At 45.0% G+C, this 20,854-nt stretch overlaps 1 protein-coding gene across 1 annotated transcript in view; it reads right to left on the bottom strand.

Annotated features, from left to right (window-relative positions):
• mettl15 (methyltransferase 15, mitochondrial 12S rRNA N4-cytidine) overlaps positions 1 to 20,854 on the bottom strand; it is a 155,245-nt gene that overhangs the window by 55,226 nt on the left and 79,165 nt on the right. Inside the window, exon 2 of the mRNA XM_070898639.1 lies at positions 13,135 to 13,271. Within this exon, the coding sequence (XP_070754740.1) occupies positions 13,135 to 13,271 (137 nt within the window). The remainder of the gene's footprint in view (positions 1 to 13,134; positions 13,272 to 20,854) is intronic.

Below are 20,854 nucleotides of genomic sequence, written 5' to 3'. Positions count from 1 at the left end.
TCTGTGAGAGTAAGTAATAACTTTAATCATGCACGGACTCATTACTTTAAATGTAAATCTGTCACATTGTAATGTTGTTAAGCTTGGTAAGCATAGTAAGCTTGGTGTCACGCATTATTTCCTATCCACGATCTTATTACATAGCTTTTCTGTACTTAGATGTGTTCATCATGCATCACTTGCATCCTAACGGTATTAACATATAACATTAATGGGACATTGATGAAAAGCATTGGCTAATTGTGGATGTCTATCGGTGTGTTCCATACTAGTACCTGGGCAGTTAGCTTATATCATGCTTTTGTCTCTTTGCAGAAGACGGTATCTTCCAATCGCGCTGAGCGTCGGCGCACGAGAGGAGGGCCAGCAGAGCTGTTGGAACTCACAGACCTGGAGGAGCGGGCTGCAGCCCTCGTGGGGGCGCATAATCGCTCGGTCACCAGTGGTGGTGCAGATCCAGTTGTAGCGGCAGGTAAGTAATGTTTAATCTTCGGGCCGTGCAGCAGTCATGTAATTTAATGCTATGTGAGTACAATGTACGAATGATGTAATGAAATGTAATGTAATGCTGGGATCATGAAATCTTATTATAATGCCATGCGGTTTCTATACATTCTGTGCATTTTAATTCAATATAATGTCTCTTGGTGATATCTAATGCAATAGTGTTGCTCCTCTATATATGCCTACGCAAAGTAAGCGTTCCCATGTAACCCTGACGCTCCCCTCCCTTCTATTAACCTCTCACATTATGTTTTCTAGTGCCCAGGCGCATTGGAGACCTGATGAGCCCCCTGGAGCTTCACCATTACTGCTACAAGTGATACTCACCGGAGGGGAGACCACGGAGGAGGGGGATCGAGCTGACGACCCTCAAGCTACTTCAAGTGCACAACATGTGCAGAGGGATATGGAAGAGGGGGAGTCAGGGACTCAGGGGTCCATTCTACCTGCGCTACCTCTTCATCAGCCGAATCCAACTTTCCTGGATTTGGTTTCGAGGAAATGCAGCAGGGCACACCGAGTGTTGCAGCACCTACGCCGAATCCATGGAGGTTGATTCGGCGGAGCAGGCATGTTCGACGACAGGCAGACATGGTGAGACTGTCTAGGGCGAGCGTCGACATTGGTCGAGACCTCCTCCAGGCTATTGGTAGATTAATCGGGAACATCGCCACGCTATCAGCACATCATTCGGAGGACATGACAGGGCTGATTGTGATGATGTGGTGAACCACCGATTCCGTTGATGCCATGTGGCAAACAATGGAAAGGTATATGGCACTGCACCCCAAGGTGTCATACCACCAATACCGGCAGCACCCGAGAGTCAGGAGAAAACAATTGCTTCTGACTCTGAAGGCAGGTCTTCAGAAACCGATACTTATCCAGAATCCCCACAAATGGCGCTGTCAGTGTCACCCACCATACAGCAGCAGCGCTCGAGGTGCCCTGCTGCACGACATCTTGGTGTCAACACGGGTAGGGCCTGAGGCAGGGGCAATGAGAGGGGTAAAGGGTGTGTAAGGATCGGGGGGGGGGTAAAGGCAGAGGGAATGGTGACTGCAGCTATAATTTTTGCTGGGTGGAGGGGGTTGTTGTGGGTGTTAATGTTATTTTAATTGTTATTCTGAAAGTGTCGACTGTTGGCGGGGGGGCGGCGGGGGGAGGGGTTGCAGGTGTTTCTATTTTTTAATGTTTGCTGTTGTTAATTGGTTGTTTTGTTTAAATTATGTTGCATTTTTACTTTTAAAATGATTTAATAATTTATTTCAAAGATTATACGTTTTGCAATTTTCTTAAATAATAAATGTTTTTATTCCACTTAACAATTCTTGTGCAGTGTCTCACTCACTTTTATAAACTGAAGGTTAACAATCAATGCAAGGGTTGCAAACAATGGTCAGGCAAGGATGAAACGTAACTCTCACCGTTCAAGCAAAACATTCATTTATGAGCTGCTGACGTAACAGTTTTGCAGCTGCGTAACTACCAGGGGGCTTCTCCTGTGGTGTAGGGGGTGGTGGTGCTGGTGCCATGGGTTCATCGCCAGGCTGCTCGTCCTCCTCAATGTCCTCGTCCGCCTCCTCCTCCTCTTCCACCTCCCCTCTCTCCTGAGATGATCCGGCAGTTCCATCTGGCAATTCCTGTTCCCTTTTGTGCAACATGCAACACACCACAGTGAACTCAGCGACCTGCTCAGGGTAGTATTTCAGGCTGCCTCCAGAGTGGTCCAGGCATCTGAAGCGCTGCTTCAGCACCCCAATTGTCTTTTCGACGATATTGCGTGTAGCTATATGGCTGTGTTTGTAGCGATGCTCGGCATCTGTCTGGGGCTTACGGAGGGGGGTCATGAGCCAGGTGGCGAGACCATATCCTTTGTCACCCAGCATTGACCTTGTGGCTGACTCTTAGAGGCTGGAGACAGTGCTCTCATGCAAGATGTATGCATCATGAATGCTCCGTGGAAAATTGGCATTTACTGCCATGATTATTTGCTTCTGGTCGACAATGAACTGTATGTTCAGGGAATGGAATCCCTTTGGGTTCCGGTACACCTCTGGCTCCTCTAAAGGTGCTCGCATGGCGATGTGCGTACAGTTTATTGCACCCTGGACCTTGGGGGAGTTTGCTATTCTCGAAAAACCCAAAGCCCTCTCACTCTGTGCCTCCCTGGTCATTGGGAAGTTTATAAAGTCCATTCTATGTCCATAAAGCACTTCAGTCATCTGGCGAATGCAGCAATGTGTGGCGTGCAGAGAGATGCAGCAAATGTCACCAGCACAGAAGGAAAGTTCCGCAGTCATCATCATAGGCAGTCCCTTGGAATCGAGGAAGACTTGCTTCCACTCCTGAAGTGAGTTCTTTGGTGGCTGCAGAGTCCAATATGAGAGCCACAGACTTTCTCACAGGTGGGACAGATAGTTGTTGAGGGAAGGGATAGGTGGGACAGGTTTGCCGCACGCTCTTTCCGCTGCCTGCGCTTGATTTCTGCATGCTTTCGGCGTTGAGACTCCAGGTGCTCAGCGCCCTCCCGGATGCACTTCCTCCACTTAGGGCGGTCTTTGGCCAGGGACTCCCAGGTGTCAGTGGGGATAGGCACCTTAACCTCAATGGGCAATGAGGTCCTGATGGTGCTGGTAGGCTGCAGGTCTCTCTTAATGAGCTGGCATATCTCACTTATGACCTCTTTTTGGAAGCGCAGCATTCTAACGCACGTTGTATCGGGAAGATGCAGGTATGACCTTTGCTCCCTGTAATTGCGTTGTGGGTAAGGCCTCCTCCTAGTCTTCCTCAGCAGTTTGCCACCTCTTTGATTGGGCATATAATGGGCCCAAGTTTCGGCCTCAGTTGCTCCTGATTCTTTGGAGCAACTGGTGTAGAAGGGAGTATCTTAGAAATTCAAATTCTTGGCATTTAGTTTGCTCCAGTTCTAGTCAGTTGGAACAGTTTCACTTTGGAACAGAATTTTTTTTTCCAAAAGGGGGCGTGTCCGGCCTCTTACGCCTGTTTTCAAAGTTTCGGCAGTGAAAACTTACTCCAAACTAACTTAGAATGGAGTAAATGAAGATTTTTGTACACTCGAAAAAATCTTGTGTACACTTTAGAAAATCAGGCGTAGGGCGTAGGGAATGGGGGGTTGGGGGGGAGGGTTTAAAGGAAGTTTACAAACATTAAACACTTCAGTTTTACAAATAAAGAGCCATCATCAATAATAAATGATGAAAACATCAATAAATCAATCAAAAAAAATTTATAAGAAATATTTTTTTTTTAAAATCAATAAATAAAACATTTTCTACTTACCGACTGCAGCACTGGGAGCCCTCCAACAGCGTGCTGGGATGCCCCCCCCCCCCCCCCAGTGTGTCTCTGTCAGTGTCTCTATCTCTCTGTCTGTGTCTGTGTTTCTGACAGAGAGGGGAGGGAGGGGGAAAGGAGAAGGGGGGGAAAGGAGAAGGGGGGGGAAAGGAGAAGGGGGGGGAAAGGAGAAGGTGGGGGAAAGGAGAAGGGGGGGGAAAGGAGAAGGGGGGGGGAAAGGAGAAGGGGGGGAAAGGAGAGGGGGGGGAAAGGAGAAGGGGGGGGCAAAGGAGAAGGGGGGCAAAGGAGAAGGGGGGCAAAGGAGAAGGGGGGGCAAAGGAGAAGGGGGGGCAAAGGAGAAGGGGGAAAGGAGAAGGGGGGAAAAGGAGAAGGGGGGGAAAGGAGAAGGGGGGGGAAAGGAGAAGGGGGGGAAAGGAGAAGGGGGGGAAAGGAGAAGGGGAGGGGGGGGAGGAAGGAGAAGGGGGAGGAAGACTTCGGGCAGGGCCCATCCCCAGCACCAGGTTTACAGATAGGTGGCAAAGGGTCGGGTCGGGTCCTGGGTCCGGGGTCGGGAGCACGAGTCCGGTTGGGGGGAGCGCGGGTCAGGTCAAGGGACGGTCGGGAGCACGGGTCGGGTCAGCCGGGGGGGGGGGGGGGAGGAGGGAGGTCGGGTTGGTTCGGGTAGGGGCTGGGGTGAGGGATGGAGCGCGGGTCGGATCCGGGGGGGTGGTGGGAGGGAGGTCGGTTCGGTTCGGGTGGGGGTGGGATCGGGAGCGCGGGTCGGGTCGGGGGGGGTGGTGGGAGGGAGGTTGGTTCGGTTCGGGTGGGGGAGGGGGAAGGGAGGGAGGGAGGGAGAGGGAGGTCAGGTCGGGTGGTGGGGGGAGCGCGGATCGGGTCATGTCCGGGGGGTCGGGTCGGGTCCGTTCTTGGGGCGGGGGGTGGGGGGGGAGGAAGCGGAAGTCGAGTCGGGTCGGGAGGAAGCAGGAGCTGGGCGTGGGAGGCAGCTTTATGCACGCAGCCCCAGTGAGGCCATTCGGCCAGGGCTAGGGGCTGCGTGCTTCGGGCCCCTCCCACACAGTTTTGGCCGCCTGGAGCTACTGCACATGCGCGGCCACTGTGCTGCGCCACGCCCGGCTCCAGAGGACCAGCAGGGAGCCGGAGAATCTGTAAGTTTTTTTTAGGCGCACTTTGTGGCGTGAAAAACGGGCGTCCAGGTCGGGGCTGCGCCGTTCTAGGCGCGGCCCGAAACTTGGGCCCATTGTTCTTCAATTCACCTTCTTCCATCTCTATTCTGCAGCATGTGAGTAGTCAGCAATATTGGCTGAGAAATTACGGGCCTCATTCCTTTAAATATCTTAAACTGTCTTCAAAATTCTTCAATTGTCCTTAAACAACCACAAATGTACTCTAAATTGACCACAATGTACTCAGATAATGTGCAAGATTTTCAAACACAAATTACTTTAATGCTCCCATTAACTTGAAGCAGTCTTTTCTTCAACATTATCCGATTTAAAACATGGCGTCCATACCGCTGGGTTATGGTCAGGTGAGTGCAGCTTTTTCTGGGCGGTATTTTAGGCCGGCGGTATTTGGGCGAATTGCCGAATTTAGCACCGGAGGTAATTTGGGCAGTATTTAGGTGGTAATTTCCACTTTTAGCATCATTTTGGGCGCACAAGAAATGACATCATAATTTAAGAAAAAAATGGGTTGGCGATTTCGCTTACCGCCAGCGGTAATTGACAGCCGAATTTAGCACCAGTGGTATATAGGTGGTAATTTCCATTTTTACATTCATTTGGGCGGTAAAGTGTTTCTCAGCGGTAAATGGATGGCAAAATGGGCAGTAAATGGGCAGAATGCAAACAAATTTCTAGCCCTTGGAAATTGCATTTGTGGATACAAATTGAGGACAAGTTTATGCTGACCTGCTACAGTTTCCACTGCTTGCCAACATTCACTGTTAGGGATTAAATTTGAACAGTCACTCATGTCAGGTTGCTGACGGCTTTCACAACCGAGGGAAGCATAACCTAAGCATGAGGTTTCACTATCAGAATAGTAGACAAATTGGGATGTTCGGGGTGGGGGGGCGGGGGAAGCTGGAGTGTGAAGTTAGATTATCCATCTTAGGTATAGTCTTGCTCTTTTTGAAATTCAGTCTCAGCATACAAGATGTAGCTTGTCACCTGGGGCCTTGGCTCTTTAGGAAATAACACAGCTTGAGTAGTCATGCTCTCCCCACAGTAACAGAGGCACTAGTCGAAGCTGCATCCTCAGTACTTTTTCTGCCATGCTTTGTAGCAGATCTCTCAGATGTCTCCAAACAGTAGTACTGATGTTGGGGAGGGCATCAAACAGGAAATTAGGGGTGCATGCAATAAAGGTGCAGCAGTTATAATGGGTGACTTTAATATGCACATAGATTGGGCTAACCAAACTGGAAGCAATACGGTGGAGGAGGATTTCCTGGAGTGCATAAGGGATGGTTTTCTAGACCAATATGTCGAGGAACCAATTAGGGAGGAGGCCATCGTAGACTGGGTGTTGTGTAATGAGAGACGATTAATTAGCAATCTCGTAGTGCGAGGCCCCTTGAGGAAGACTGACCATAATATGGTGGAATTCTGCATTAGGATGGAGAATGAAACAGTTAATTCCATGGTCCAGAACTTAAAGAAGGCTAACTTTGAAGGTATGAGGCGTGAATTGGCTAGGATAGATTGGCGAATGATACTTGAGGGGTTGACTGTGGATGGGCAATGGCAGACATTTAGAGACCGCATGGATGAACTACAACAATTATACATTCCTGTCTGGCGTAAAAATAAAAAAGGGAAGGTGGCTCAACCGTGGCTATCAAGGGAAATCAGGGATAGTATTAAAGCCAAGGAAGTGGCATACAAATTGGCCAGAAATAGCAGCGAACCCGGGGACTGGGGGAAATTTAGAACTCAGCAGAGGAGGACAAAGGGTTTGATTAGGGCAGGGAAAATGGAGTACGAGAAGAAGCTTGCAGGGAACATTAAGACGGATTGCAAAAGTTCCTATAGATATGTAAAGAGAAAAAGGTTAGTAAAGACAAACGTAGGTCCAGAATCAGGGGAAGTCATAACAGGGAACAAAGAAATGGCGGACCAATTGAACAAGTACTTTGGTTCAGTATTCACTAAGGAGGACACAAACAACCTTCCGGATATAAAAGGGGTCAGAGGGTCTAGTAAGGGGGAGGAACTGAGGGAAATCCTTATTAGTCGGGAAATTGTGTTGGGGAAATTGATGGGATTGCATCCCAGAGTACTTAAGGAGGTGGCCTTGGAAATAGCGTTGACAGTCATTTTCCAACATTCCATTGACTCTGGATCAGTTCCTATCGAGTGGAGGGTAGCCAATGTAACCTCACTTTTTAAAAAAGGAGGGAGAGAGAAAACAGGGAATTATAGACCGACCGGTCAGCCTGACCTCAGTAGTGGGTAAAATGATGGAATCAATTATTAAGGATGTCATAGTAGCGCATTTGGAAAGAGGTGACATGATAGATCCAAGTCAGCATGGATTTGTGAAAGGGAAATCATGCTTGACAAATCTTCTGGAATTTTTTGAGGATGTTTCCAGTCGAGTGGACAAGGGAGAACCAGTTGATGTGGTATATTTGGACTTTCAGAAGGCTTTCGACAAGGTCCCACACAAGAGATTAATGTGCAAAGTTAAAGCACATGGGATTAGGGGTAGTGTGCTGACATGGATTGAGAAATGGTTGTTAGACAGGAAGCAAAGAGTAGGAGTAAATGGGTACTTTTCAGAATGGCAGGCAGTGACTTGTGGGGTACTGCAAGGTTCTGTGCTGGGGCCCCAGCTGTTTACATTGTGCATTAATGATTTAGACGAGGGGATTAAATGTAGTATCTCCAAATTTGAGGATGAAACTAAGTTGGGTGGCAGTGTGAGCTACGAGGATGATGCTATGAGGCTGCAGAGTGACTTGGATAGGTTAGGTAAGTGGGCAAATGCATGGCAGATGAAGTATAATGTGGATAAATGTGAGGTTATCCACTTTGGTGGTAAAAACAGAGAGACAGACTATTATCTGAATGGTGTCAGATTAAGAAAAGGGGAGGTGCAATGAGACCTGGGTGTCATGGTACATCAGTCATTGAAGGTTGGCATGCAGGTACAGCAGGCGGTTAAGAAAGCAAATGGCATGTTGGCCTTCATAGCGAGGGGATTTGAGTACAGGGGCAGGGAGGTGTTGCTACAGTTGTACAGGGCCTTGGTGAGGCCACACCTGGAGTATTGTGCACAGTTTTTGTCTCCTAACTTGAGGAAGGACATTCTTGCTATTGAAGGAGTGCAGTGAAGGTTCACCAGACTGATTCCCGGGATGGCGGGACTGACCTATCAAGAAAGACTGGATCAACTGGGCTTGTATTCACTGGAGTTCAGAAGAATGAGAGGGGACCTCATAGAAACGTTTAAAATTCTGATGGGTTCAGTTTAGATGCAGGAAGAATGTTCCCAATGTTGGGGAAGTCCAGAACCAGGGGTCACAGTCTAAGGATAATGGGTAAGCCATTTAGGACCGAGATGAGGAGAAACTTCTTCACCCAGAGAGTGGTGAACCTGTGGAATTCTCTACCACAGAAAGTTGTTGAGGCCAATTCACTAAATATATTCAAAAAGGAGTTAGATGAAGTCCTTACTACTAGGGGGATCAAGGGGTATGGCGAGAAAGCAGGAATGGGGTACTGAAGTTGCATGTTCAGCCATGAATTCATTGAATGGCGGTGCAGGCTAGAAGGGCCGAATGGCCTACTCCTGCACCTATTTTCTATGTTTCTATGTCTTCCACACCAGAAGAAGCTGGATTTACCAGTTAGCCTTATTAATGCAGTATTGAAAACAATTCAAATCTTCACCTGTGCTTCCTAGATTGAGAGAGGAATTTAGAAGCCCAGTTATGAGAAAAGACTGAAGAAATTTGGGCTTTTCATACAGCAAATTTAGGACTGATATCAGGAATTGTTCTTCAATACATGGAATGGACTCCCGGATAGAGTAATGGAGTTGCAAACCTTTGAATCATTTAAGAAACAATTGTCTGCTGCAATTGGAGCAGTAGTGTCATTATGGAGGGATGGACTAAGATCGGCCAAATGGCCTTCCACATCCATAATTGTTTTGTGATCTTACGAATTCTAAAGTTATTTCTACATACACTGAACTGCAGTGTTACTTTTCTGATATCTACAGAAAGCCAGGGTAAGTAAACCAAGCCAAATTTTCAGTTACATATACCTGCTGGAAAAATAAAGTTTAAAGTGATTGTTGCCAGATATTTTCGCTGCTATGACAATGTGGACAGGTGCTGATTGCTAAAAATTAAAATAAAAAAACCACGGTGCATAACAGTAGGAAAAAATAGATTCATCCATGAGTAAAGAATCAAGTGAGAGTCTCCATCACAATTCTAATCTTCACATTTCATTGTTACTTATAATATTGTTTTTAAATTAATGAAATAAAAATGTGTTGAAGCTTACTGGAGAGCACTACAAGCCTGGAGGTTGCTTTATTATTGTTTGTAGCCATGTGAAGCAGTATTCAACTCAAACAATTCAATAAAAAAGATATCACTAGAATGTAAAGAATACCATAGTTTATGGCTAGGCGCAACTATAAAAGTAACTACCAAGTTGAATAGTCAACACATTTCTCAATCATATTGCTATTCACAATTTTTGATTTTTGTAAAGTAATCATGTTTTAAATGCAATTTTGCATCAATAGACAGACTCCATTCCTTCATTCTCTCTGGATCGTATTTCAAATTTCCAAGATATTCTCTAGCCCTCACCCCTAAAAAAAACCCTTCTTAAAATGTTTCTTTCCTAATCCCAAAAAGTAGCATAACGTTTTGCAGCTCTACCTTCCAAAAAGATAACCCAGTTCCTAAACTGGAAGTCCAATTACTGAATTTCTGATCTCTGATTATCAGTGTCACTTGCACTTCATGAGCATTAGAGCTAATGCAATAATCAATTTCAAACTCTCCAGTGACCTGTTAGTAAATTATTTAGAAATAAAAAGCTGACGCAAGAACTGATATGGAACACTGTAAATCATTGGCTCAATGCACAAATAGGTAGCCTGTTGTACTTCTGGAAGTTTATCATGGGAGATAAGTACGTCAAAAAATCCAATAAATTGAGAGCATCCGTTCAAGTTTGCAGGTGCGGAGGAGATGATAATTTTCATGAGTTCAGTCAATTAAGTTGTTCAAGTAGAATAACATCATAGATTAAAAAAATATCAAGGCAACGGTCAAGAAAATAATAGTTTTTAAAAACTTTCATTGAATACAGATTTTCTTCAGTTAAAGCAAGAATATATGGCAACTTCTGAAAATAAATTCTACCCAGATTCTGTAACCCTTTAAACATTATTGTAATTTACATAATCTGTATTCACACTTTCAATGCCGTTGGAGGTTCCATACGTAAATATGACTTTAAAGTCAGGTGTATCTGCTCATTTCACAGGTTCAAGTGTATCCCAAGCCACCATTTAAAGATCAGGGGGTTTTCATGATGTCTTGACTAACCTGCCTCCCTCAACCACCATTGCCGAATACAAACAAACTAACAACTTGTATTTATATAGCGCCTTTAACGTAGTGAAATGTCTCAAGGTGCTTCACAGGAGTATTATAAAATAAAAACTTGACATGATCCGCATAAGTAGAAATTAGTGTACGTGACCAAAAGCGTGGTTAAAAAGGTATGTTTTAAGGAGTGTCTTGAAGGAGGAAAGAGAGGTGGAGAAGTGCAGAAGTTTAGGCAGGGACTTCCAGAGCTTGGGGCCTAGGCAACAGAAGACACGGCCACCAATGGTTGAGCGATTACAATCAGGGATGCTCAGGAGGGCAGAATTACAGCAAAATTCTAAAGGTGCAAAGTGTGTTAAAAAAGACAAGCCTGAAGGCTCTATGCCTCAGTGCGAGGAGTAGTTGTAATAAGGTGGACGAATTAACTGCACAGGCAGCAATTGATGAATATGATATAATTGGCATCACGGAGACATGGCTCCAGGGTGACCAAGGCTGGGAACTCAACATCCAGGGGTATTCAACATTCAGAAAGGATAGACAGAAAGGAAAAGGAGGTGGGGTAGCATTGCTAGTTAAAGAGGAAATTAACGCAATAGTAAGGAAGGACATTAGTTTGGATGATGTGGAATCTGTATGGGTGGAGCTGCGGAATACCAAAGGGCAGAAAACGCTAGCGGGAGTTGTGTACAGACCACCAAACAGTAGTAGTGAGGTTGGGGACAGCATCAAACAAGAAATTAGGGATGCGCGCAATAAAGGTACAGCAGTTATCGTGGGCGACTTTAATCGACATATAGATTGGGCTAACCAAACTGGTAGCAATGCAGTGGAGGAGGATTTCCTGGAGTGTATTAGGGATGGTTTTCTGGATCAATATGTCGAGGAACCAACTAGAGGGCTGGCCATCCTCGACTGGGTGATGTGTAATGAGAAAGGACTAATTAGTAATCTTGTTGTGCAAGGCCCCTTGAGGAAGAGTGACCATAATATGATAGAATTCGTTATTAAGATGGAGAGTGACACAGTTAATTCAGAGACTAGGGTCCTGAACTTAAGGAAAGGTAACTTGGATGGTATGAGATGTGAATTGGCTAGAATAGACTGGTAAATGACACTTAAAGGGTTGACGGTGGATAGGCAATGGCAAACATTTAAAGATCACATGGATGAACTTCAACAATTGTAAAAATTTCTGAAGGACAGGATAAATCTTCATTTAGAAAGACACGGATTAATCAAGGGCAGTCAGCATGGATTTGTTAAGGGAAGGTCGTGTCTGACTCAATTGATTGAATTTTTTCAGGAGGAAACCAGGAGGGTTGGATGAGGGTAGCGCATTTGATGTAGTGTATATGGATTTCAGCAAGGCTTTTGATAAGGTCCCACATGGCAGGCTGATCACGAAAGTAAAAGCCCATGGGATCCAGGGCAAAGTGGCAAGTTGGATCCAAAATTGGCTCAAAGGCAGGAAAGAGAGAGTAATGGTTGATGGGTGTTTTTGTGACTGGAAGGTTGTTTCCAGTGGAGTTCTGCAGGGCTCAGTACTAGGGCCCTTGCTTTTTGTGGTATACACCAATGATCTAGACTTGAATATAGGAGCTTTGATTAAGAAGTTTGCAGATGATACTAAAATCGGCTGTGTGGTTGATAATGAAAGCTATAGACTGCAGGAAGATATCAGGTGGGCAGAATGTAATTAATCCGGAGAAGTGTGAGGTAATGCATTTGGGGAGGGCTAACAAGGAAAGGAAACACACATTAAATGGTAGGACATTGAGAAGTGTAGATGAACAAAGGGACATTGGAGTGCAGTTCCACAGATTCTTGAAGGTAGCAGGTCAGGTAGATAAGAAGGCATACAGAATGCTTGCCTTTATTAGTCGAGGCATAGAATACAAGAGCAGGGGGGTTATGCTTGAACTGTATAAAACACTAGTTAGCCCACAGCTATAATACTGCATGCAATTCTGGTCACCGCATTACAGGAAGGATTGAACTGGAGAGGGTACAGAGGAGATTTACGAGGATGTTGCCGGGAGTGGAAAATCTTAGCTATGAGGACAGATTGGATAGGCTGGGTTTGTTTTCATTGGAACAGAGGAGGCTGAGGGGCGACCTCATTGAGGTGCATAAAATTATGAGGGGCCTAGATATACTGGATAGAAAGAGCCTAGCAGAGGGGTCAACAACCAGGAGGTATAAATTTAAAGTAATTGGTAGAAGGTTTAGAGGGGATTCGAGGAGAAATTTCTTCATCCAAAGGGTGGTAGAGGTAGAAACCCTCACCACATTTAAAAATTACTTGGATGTGCACTTAAAGTGCCGTAACCGACAGGGCTACGGACCTAGAGCTGGAAAGTGGGATTAGGCTGGATAGCCTCTTGTTGGCCGGCACGGACACGATGGGCTGAAATGACCTCCTTCCATGCTGTAAATTTCTATGATTCTAAGATTCAAAATCACTACACTTACAAGATTGGCTAGTGTTTCAAATAATCACAATTCTCCTAATTTCCATTTCTTAACACTAATACTTCGAATCACTTCGCAAAGTTTCATTAGTGCTCAACAGGAAGCAATTCATTGGAAGACTGTTTCACTCTTGCATTTTTTTTTAAATCCTTGTAAATTTACCAACAATTAGTATCACTGAGAAAATGTGGTCCATAATCCACACATCTTAAAATGTTAATAGGAACAACATCCATCTGCATCTTACTTACTGATATGCCTGGGAGATCTGTTTAGCAATTCCATATGCTATTGGATCTCTGTCTAAGGCAAACACCGAGATGTCAGAGGCTTCGGAAAGAATGTTTTTTGTATGACCTCCAGCTCCAAATGTCATATCCAAAAATATCTGAAAAAAATGGAAAATTAGAGTAAAGAAACATTTTCAATGTCTGATTGTGCTATTTTCCCCACAGATAGGAAACCAAACATGAAATCCCACTGAAAATATATAAATATTTTTAATTGTAAATTATATTCCCCAGAAATCAGTTTACAGACAGTTATACTATGGTATCACACAACAGTATTACAGTATTGATGCAAGACTAATGAGCTTGATGTTGCCTGGGTTGATTTTTATCACCTTTCTAAAAATGGGCATTTGTTTCCAATCTACCAGGACCTCCCTGATCATGCCAATTAACACCTTTCTGTTTTGATACTCTGGCGTAAATGCCATCATCCCATGGATTTTGTTTTGAGCGAGCCCTTTAAACTCAAGACTTCTATCTCAATTAAGTTAAAAGTTACTAATTTCATTTCACACTATGGTCAGTCAAATTACCAGAAAAATTGAATTATCAAAGACAACAAAATACTAAAAATATCAACAGCTATGCTTATTCCCTCAGTTTTGTTGTATTCTAGTTGTGTCTCTGACACCTCCTCCTACCTCCCCCTGGACCATGACCCCACTATTGAACATCAAGCCATAATTTCCCAGACCGTCACTGACCTCATCTCCTCTGGAAATCTTCCTTACACAGCCACCAATCTCATAGTTCCCCAATCCTGCACAGCCCGCTTTTATCTCCTTCCCAAGATCCACAAACAGGAACGTCCTGGCAGACCCATCATTTCAGCCTGTTTTTGCCCCACAGAACTTATTTCTTCCTATCTCGACTCTTTTTTTTCTCCCCTTGTCCATTTTTTTCCCACTTACATCCGAGACTCATCCGACGCCCTCTGTCGCTTTAACAGTTTCCAGTTTCCTGGCCCCAACCGTCTCCTTTTCACCATGGACATCCAATTCCCCTACACTTCCATCCCCCACCAGGATGGCCTGAGGACGCTCTGCTTCTTAGTTGAGCAAAGGCCCAATCAGTCCCCATCCAGCACCACCCTCCTCCGCCTGGCTGAACTTGTTCTCACATTCAACAACTTCTCCTTTAACTGCACTCACTTCCTCCAAATTAAAGGTGTTGCAATGAGAACCCACATGGGTCCTAGCTATGCCTGCCTTTTTGTGGGATATGTGGAACATTCTTTGTTCCAATCCTACTCGGTTCCCCTTCCTCACCTCTTTTTCCAGTACATTGATGACTGTATCAGTGCCGTTTCCTTCTCTCGCCCTGAACTTGACAATTTCATTCGCTTTGCATCCAATTTCCACTCTTCCCTCACCTGCACATGGTCCTTCTCCGATTCTTCCCTTCCCTTCCCTTCCTTGACTTCTCCGGCTCCAGTTCTGGGGATAGGCTTTCGAGCAGTATCCATGATTCCACAGCTACCTGGACTACATTTCCTCCCACTCTGCATCCTGTAAAGACTCGATTCCATTCTTCCAGTTTCTCCGTCGCATCTGCTCTGACGATGCCCTTTCACACTAGTGCCTCTAATAGGTCTTCCTTTTTCCTAAACAGAGGATTCCCCTCCGCTGTGGTTAACGTGGCCCTCGACCGTGTCTGTTCTATTTCCCGCACCTCTGTTCTCACCCCTTCCTCTCCCTCTCAGAATCATGACAGGGTTCCCCTTGTCTTCACCTTTCACCACACCAGCCTCCATATTAAACGGATCATCCTCCGCCATTTCCGCCACCTCCAGCGTGATCCCACCATCAATCACATCTTCCCCTCCCCCCAACCCCCCCCTCAGCATTCCGAAGGGACCGCTCCCTCCGCAACACCCTGGTCCATTCCACAGTCATCCCCAGCACCCCCTCCCCTTCCCACTATCCAGGGCCTCAAATACTCCTTCCAGATGAAACAGCGATTTACTTGTACTTCTTTCAATTTAGTATACTATATTTGCTGCTCACGATGTGATTCCTCTACATTGAAGAGACCAAGAGCAGATTGGGTGACCGCTTTGCGGAGCACCTACGTTCAGTCCGCAAATGTGACCCGGAGCTTCCGGTCGCCTGTTACTTTAATTCTCCACTCGATTCCCACTCTGACCTCTCCATCCTTGGTCTCCTACACTATTCCAATGAAGCTCAACGCAAGCTCGAGGAACATCACCTCATCTTTCGTTTAGACACTAATACAGCCTTCTGGACTCAACATCGAGTTCAACAATTTCAAAGCATAACCACTGGCCAGCTTTGGCTCCCTTCTCCCCCCGACTTCCCACCCCCGCCCTAGAGCCTGTTTCTTTCTTTCTTTTTTTCTCCTTGTCTCTAATGGCAGCTGGTCATTATCCCCCCATTGACACACCCTATCTTGACTAATGTTTTTCTAATTCCTGTCAATTTGGCCCATCATCCCTTTTATCTCTCTAATCTCTCCTGTCTTCCTTTTTTCCCCCAGAGTTCAGCAGGAGCTCAGAGTGCAAAGGTAAGAATTTGGTAAGTGGGAGCAGGAGGTGTTGCTTTGTCTTGTTTTCCCCACCAGTGCTGACTTCCCGACCTGGGAGCAAAAGAAAACGAAGTGTGATGTCACAGCCAAGAGGGTGAGTCATTGGCTGGTTGATTGGTAAGTAGTTTTTCTTTTTTCTTGTCAATACGAACCCTTTGGCATTGTTGCCAAATTAAGTTATTTTAAGGGTTAAGTCATGGCAGGAGAGCCCAGACCCGTGCCATGCTCCTCCTGTGCCATATGGGAAATCAGGGATGCTTCCAGTCTTTCTGAGGACTATGTTTGCAGGAAGTGTATCCAGCTGCAGCTCCTGTTAGACCGCATGACGGCACTGGAGCTGCGGATGGATTCACTGGAGCATGCGCGATGCTGAGGATGTCGCGGATAGCACGTTCAGTGAGTTGGTCACACCGCAGGTAAAGGTTACAAAGGCAAATAGGGAAAGGGTGACCATCAGGCAGAGCAGGAGTAGGAAGGCAGTGCAGGACTCCCCTGCAGTCATCTCCCTCCAAAACAGATATACCGCTTTGGATATTGTTGGGGGAGATGGCTCACCAAGGGAAGGCAGCAGCAGCCAAGTTCATGGCACCGTGGTGGCTCTGCTGCACAGGAGGGCAGGAAAAAGAGTGGGAGAGCTGTAGTGGTAGGGGATTCTATTGTAAGGGGGATAGATAGGAGTTTCTGCGGTCACAACCAGGATGGTATGTTGCCTCCCTGGTGCAAGGGTCAAGGATGTATTGGAGCGGCTGCAGGGCATTCTGGAGAGGGAGGGTGAACAGCCAGTTGTCGTGGTACATATAGGTACCAACGATATAGGTAAAAAGCGGGATGAGGTCCTACAAGCTGAATTTAGGGAGCTAGGAGTTAAATTAAAAAGTAGGACCTCAAAAGGTAGTAATCTCAGGATTGCTACCAGTGCCACGTGCTAGTCAGAATAGAAATAGCAGGATACCTAAGATGAATACGTGGCTTGAGGAGTGGTGCAAGAGGGAGGGATTCAAATTCCTGGGACATTGGAACCGGTTCTGGGGGAAGTGGGACCAGTACAAACTGGACAATCTGCACCTGGGCAGGACCGGAACCAATGTCCTAGGGGGAGTGTTTGCGAGTGCATTTGGGGAGGGTTTAAACTAATATGGCAGGGGGCTGAGAACCCATGCAGGGAGACAGAGGGAAATAAAATGGAGGCAGAAGCAAAAGATAGAAAGGAGAATAATAAAAGTGGAGGGCAGAGAAACCCAAGGCAAAAATCAAAAAGGACCACATTACAGCAAAATTCTAAAGGGACAAAGAGTATTAAAAAGACAAGCCTGAAGGCTCTGTGCCTCAATGCGAGGAGTATTCACAATAAGGTGGATGAATTAACTGCACAGGCAGCTATTAACGATTATGATATAATTGGGATTACGGAGACATGGCTCCAGGGTGACCAAGGCTGGGAACTCAACATCCAAGGGTATTCAACATTCAGGAAGGATAGACAGAAAGGAAAAGGAGGTGGGGTAGCGTTGCTGGTTAAAGAGGAAATTAACGCAATAGTAAAAAAGGACATTAGCTTGGATGATGTGGAATCTGTATGGGTAGAGCTGCGGAATACCAAAGGGCAGAAAACGCTAATGGGAATTGTGTACAAACCACCAAACAGTATAGTGAGTTTGGGGACGGCATCAAACAAGAAATTAGGGATGCGTGCAATAAAGGTACAGCAGTTATCATGGGCGACTTTAATCTGCATATAGATTGGGCTAACCAAACTGGTAGCAATGCGGTGGAGAAGGATTACCTGGAGTGTATTAGGGATGGCTTTTTAGACCAATGTGTTGAGGAACCAACTAGAGAGCTGGCCATGCTAGACTGGGTGTTGTGTAATGAGAGAGGACTAATTAGCAATCTTGTTGTGCGAGGCCCCCTGTGGAAGAGTGACCATAATATGGTAGAATTCTTTATTAAGATGGAGAGTGACAGTGTTAATTCAGAGACTAGGATCCTGAACTTAAGGAAAGGTAACTTCGATGGTATGAGACGTGCATTGGCTAGCATAGACTGGCAAATGATACTTAAAGGGTTGACAGTAGATAGGCAATGGCAGACATTTAAAGATCACATGGATGAACTTCAACAATTGCACATCCCTGTCTGGAGTTAAAAATAAAACGGGGAAGGTGGCTCAACCGTGGCTAACAAGAGAAGTTAGGGACAGTGTTAAATCCAAGGAAGAGGCATATAAATTGGCCAGAAAAAGCAGCAAACCTGAGGACTGGGAGAAATTTAGAATTCAGCAGAGGAGGACAAAGGGCCTAATTCGGAGGGGGAAAATAGAGTATGAGAGGAAGCTTGAGGGAACATAAAAACTGACTGCAAAAGCTTCTATAGATATGTGAAGAATAAAAGATTAGTGAAGACCAACGTAGGTCCTTTGCAGTCAGAATCAGGTGAATTTATAATGGGGAACAAAGAAATGGCAGACCAATTGAACAAATACTTTGGATCTGTCTTCACTAAGGAAGACACAAATAACCTTCCGGAAATACTAGGGGTTCGAGGGTCTAGTGAAAAGGAGGAACTGAAGGAAATCCTATTTGTCAGGAAATTGTGTTCGGGAAATTGATGGGATTGAAGGCCGATAAATCCCCAGGGCCTGATAGGCTGCATCCCAGAGTACTTAAGAAAGTGGCCCTAGAAATAGTGGATGCATTGGTCATCATTTTCCAACATTCTATTGACTCTGGATCAGTTCCTATGGACTGGAGGGTAGCTAATGTAACACCAGTTTTTAAAAAAGGAGGGAGAGAAAATGGGTAATTATAGACCGGTTAGCCTGACATCGGTGGTGGGGAAAATGTTGGAATCTATTAAAGATGAAATAGCAGCGCATTTGGAAAGCAGTGACAGGATCGGTCCATGTCAGCATTGATTTATGAAAGGGAAATCATGCTTGACAAATTTTCTAGAATTTTTTGAGGATGTAACTACAAGAGTGGACAAGGGAGAACCATTGGATGTGGTGTATTTGGACTTTCAAAAGGCTTTTGATAAGGTCCCACACAAGGGATTAGTGTGCAAAATGAAAGCACATGGTATTGGGGGTAATGTACTGACGTGGATAGAAAAGTGGTTGGCAGACAGGAAGCAGAGAGTCGAAATAAATGGGTCCTTTTCAGAATGGCAGGCAGTGACCAGTGGGGTGCCGCAGGGTTCAGTGCTGGGACCCCAGCTATTGACAATATACATCAATGATTTAGATGAAGGAATTTAATGTAATATCTCCAAGTTTGCAGATGACACTTAGCTGGGTGGCATTTTCTGTTTTTATTCCAGATTCCAGCATCCGCTCTATTTTGTTTTTGTATTAATGTTTTAATGAAACATTAATTTGTTGAAAGTACCAATTTAGCTCAATTGATAGCACTGCTGTTACTCAATCAGAAGATCAAGACCCACACCAACACTTGAGCACATAATCTAGGCTGCCACTTCAGTGCACTACCGAGGGAGCATTACATTGTCAGAGGTGCCATCTTTTGGATGTGATATTAAGGGAAAGCCTTACCTGTCTGTTTGCTCTACTGCTGTTTGTGAGACCTTTGTGTGTGTAACTTGGCTGCCGCAACACAAGAGTGACTACACTCCAAAAGTAATTTATTGTACGTGAAGTACTTTGGGACATTGTGAGAATATGAACAGTGCTATATATGTGCAAGTTCTTTACTTCTTATTTGTTAAATTACAACAGTGACTACACTCTAAAAGTACATTGGCTGTAAAGCTCTTTGAGATGTCCGATGGTCGTGAAAGGCGCTTTATAAATCCAAGTCTTTCTTTTCTTTCAAATTAATTTCCATTTCTAACTGCAAAATGCAAAATTGACATATTTCCCCAGAGAGGACTAGCCTGAGCAGTACCTCTTTTGAGGATGGCTATACTATGGAAAATAAAATATAATAGGACAGTACTTCCATTTTGAAGTTTAGATGGCACGTATAAATCAGGAAAGTGAAACCCTAATGATTTCCAATTGTCGGATTCTCTCTCTGACCTTATAACTTAGTACCTAATATTGAATATGTAATAGTCAGATAATTGGATTATCGTAAATCAATGTTTGAGCAGGAAAATATTTGAACTCTAGTACTTGCTGTCACTCAGACTTGCTGTGATACCTGGCTGGGTTAGATTAGATATTACATGAGCTGCTAGGTGGAACATAACACAATAACATACTATGTTGAGTGTAAGAGAAACTGATATCCAATTGGCTGGTAAAATTACATCCAGGGTTAGAAATTCACCAATTAGTACTAGCACCGTTTTTTGGCCGCTAATCACAGTTACCGTCTTTGTTTTAAATCGCCAAAATAGCGCTATAAAATAAGCTCGCAAAATTTACCAAACGGTAAATAACAATGGTGATAGCGGTAAAAAACGGCGTGGCACAACAATATTTGTGCGCCCAAATTGAAACTACCGAAGTTAAAGTTTTTTTTGCCCGATTTTTTTTTCAGCCGATTTTTTTCCTGCGATCCAGGTCACGTGTCAGGGTGCGCCTGCGCATGCGAAGTGCACCCAGGGCTGAATCAGCCATTTTTGAAAGTTGATTTAAACAGCAGGATCGAAGACAGCAGAGTTGACCAGAAATTAAAAATGCTGCGTGATTTCGACAGGAAGAGGGCCAGGAAATTCACTCCTGACGCAAATGAGGACCTCATTACTGCTGTAGAAAACAGATGGGAGGAGATTTCGAAGAAAGGTCATGCAAAACTCCCCCCAGCCGGTGTGAAACGTCTGTGGAAAAGTGTGGCTAAGGAGGTTTCCTCTGTCGACTGTATCAGGAGGGAGCATGTACAGTGTCGGAAAAGGTGGAATGACTATTGCAGTGTCGTCAGAGTAAGTAATAGTTTTATTAATGCACTCGAATTACTTACATTGTAAATGTGACACAGGTTGGTATCGGTAGGCTTAGTGTTGCACCTTATTTGGCATGAATGATCGTCACACATTTTTGACATCTTAAATCGCAAATGTAACGCCCTTATTTAAAAACGGTGGCAGACAAAAAGCAGGAAACTATAGACCAGTTAGCCGAACATCTGTCGTTGGGAAAATGTTGGAGTCCGTAATTAAGGAAGCAGTAGCG

This window comes from Pristiophorus japonicus, chromosome 14 (genome assembly GCF_044704955.1).
Source record: "Pristiophorus japonicus isolate sPriJap1 chromosome 14, sPriJap1.hap1, whole genome shotgun sequence".
Taxonomy (NCBI): Eukaryota; Metazoa; Chordata; class Chondrichthyes; family Pristiophoridae; genus Pristiophorus; species Pristiophorus japonicus.
This window is presented reverse-complemented; position numbering and strand designations above follow the sequence as displayed.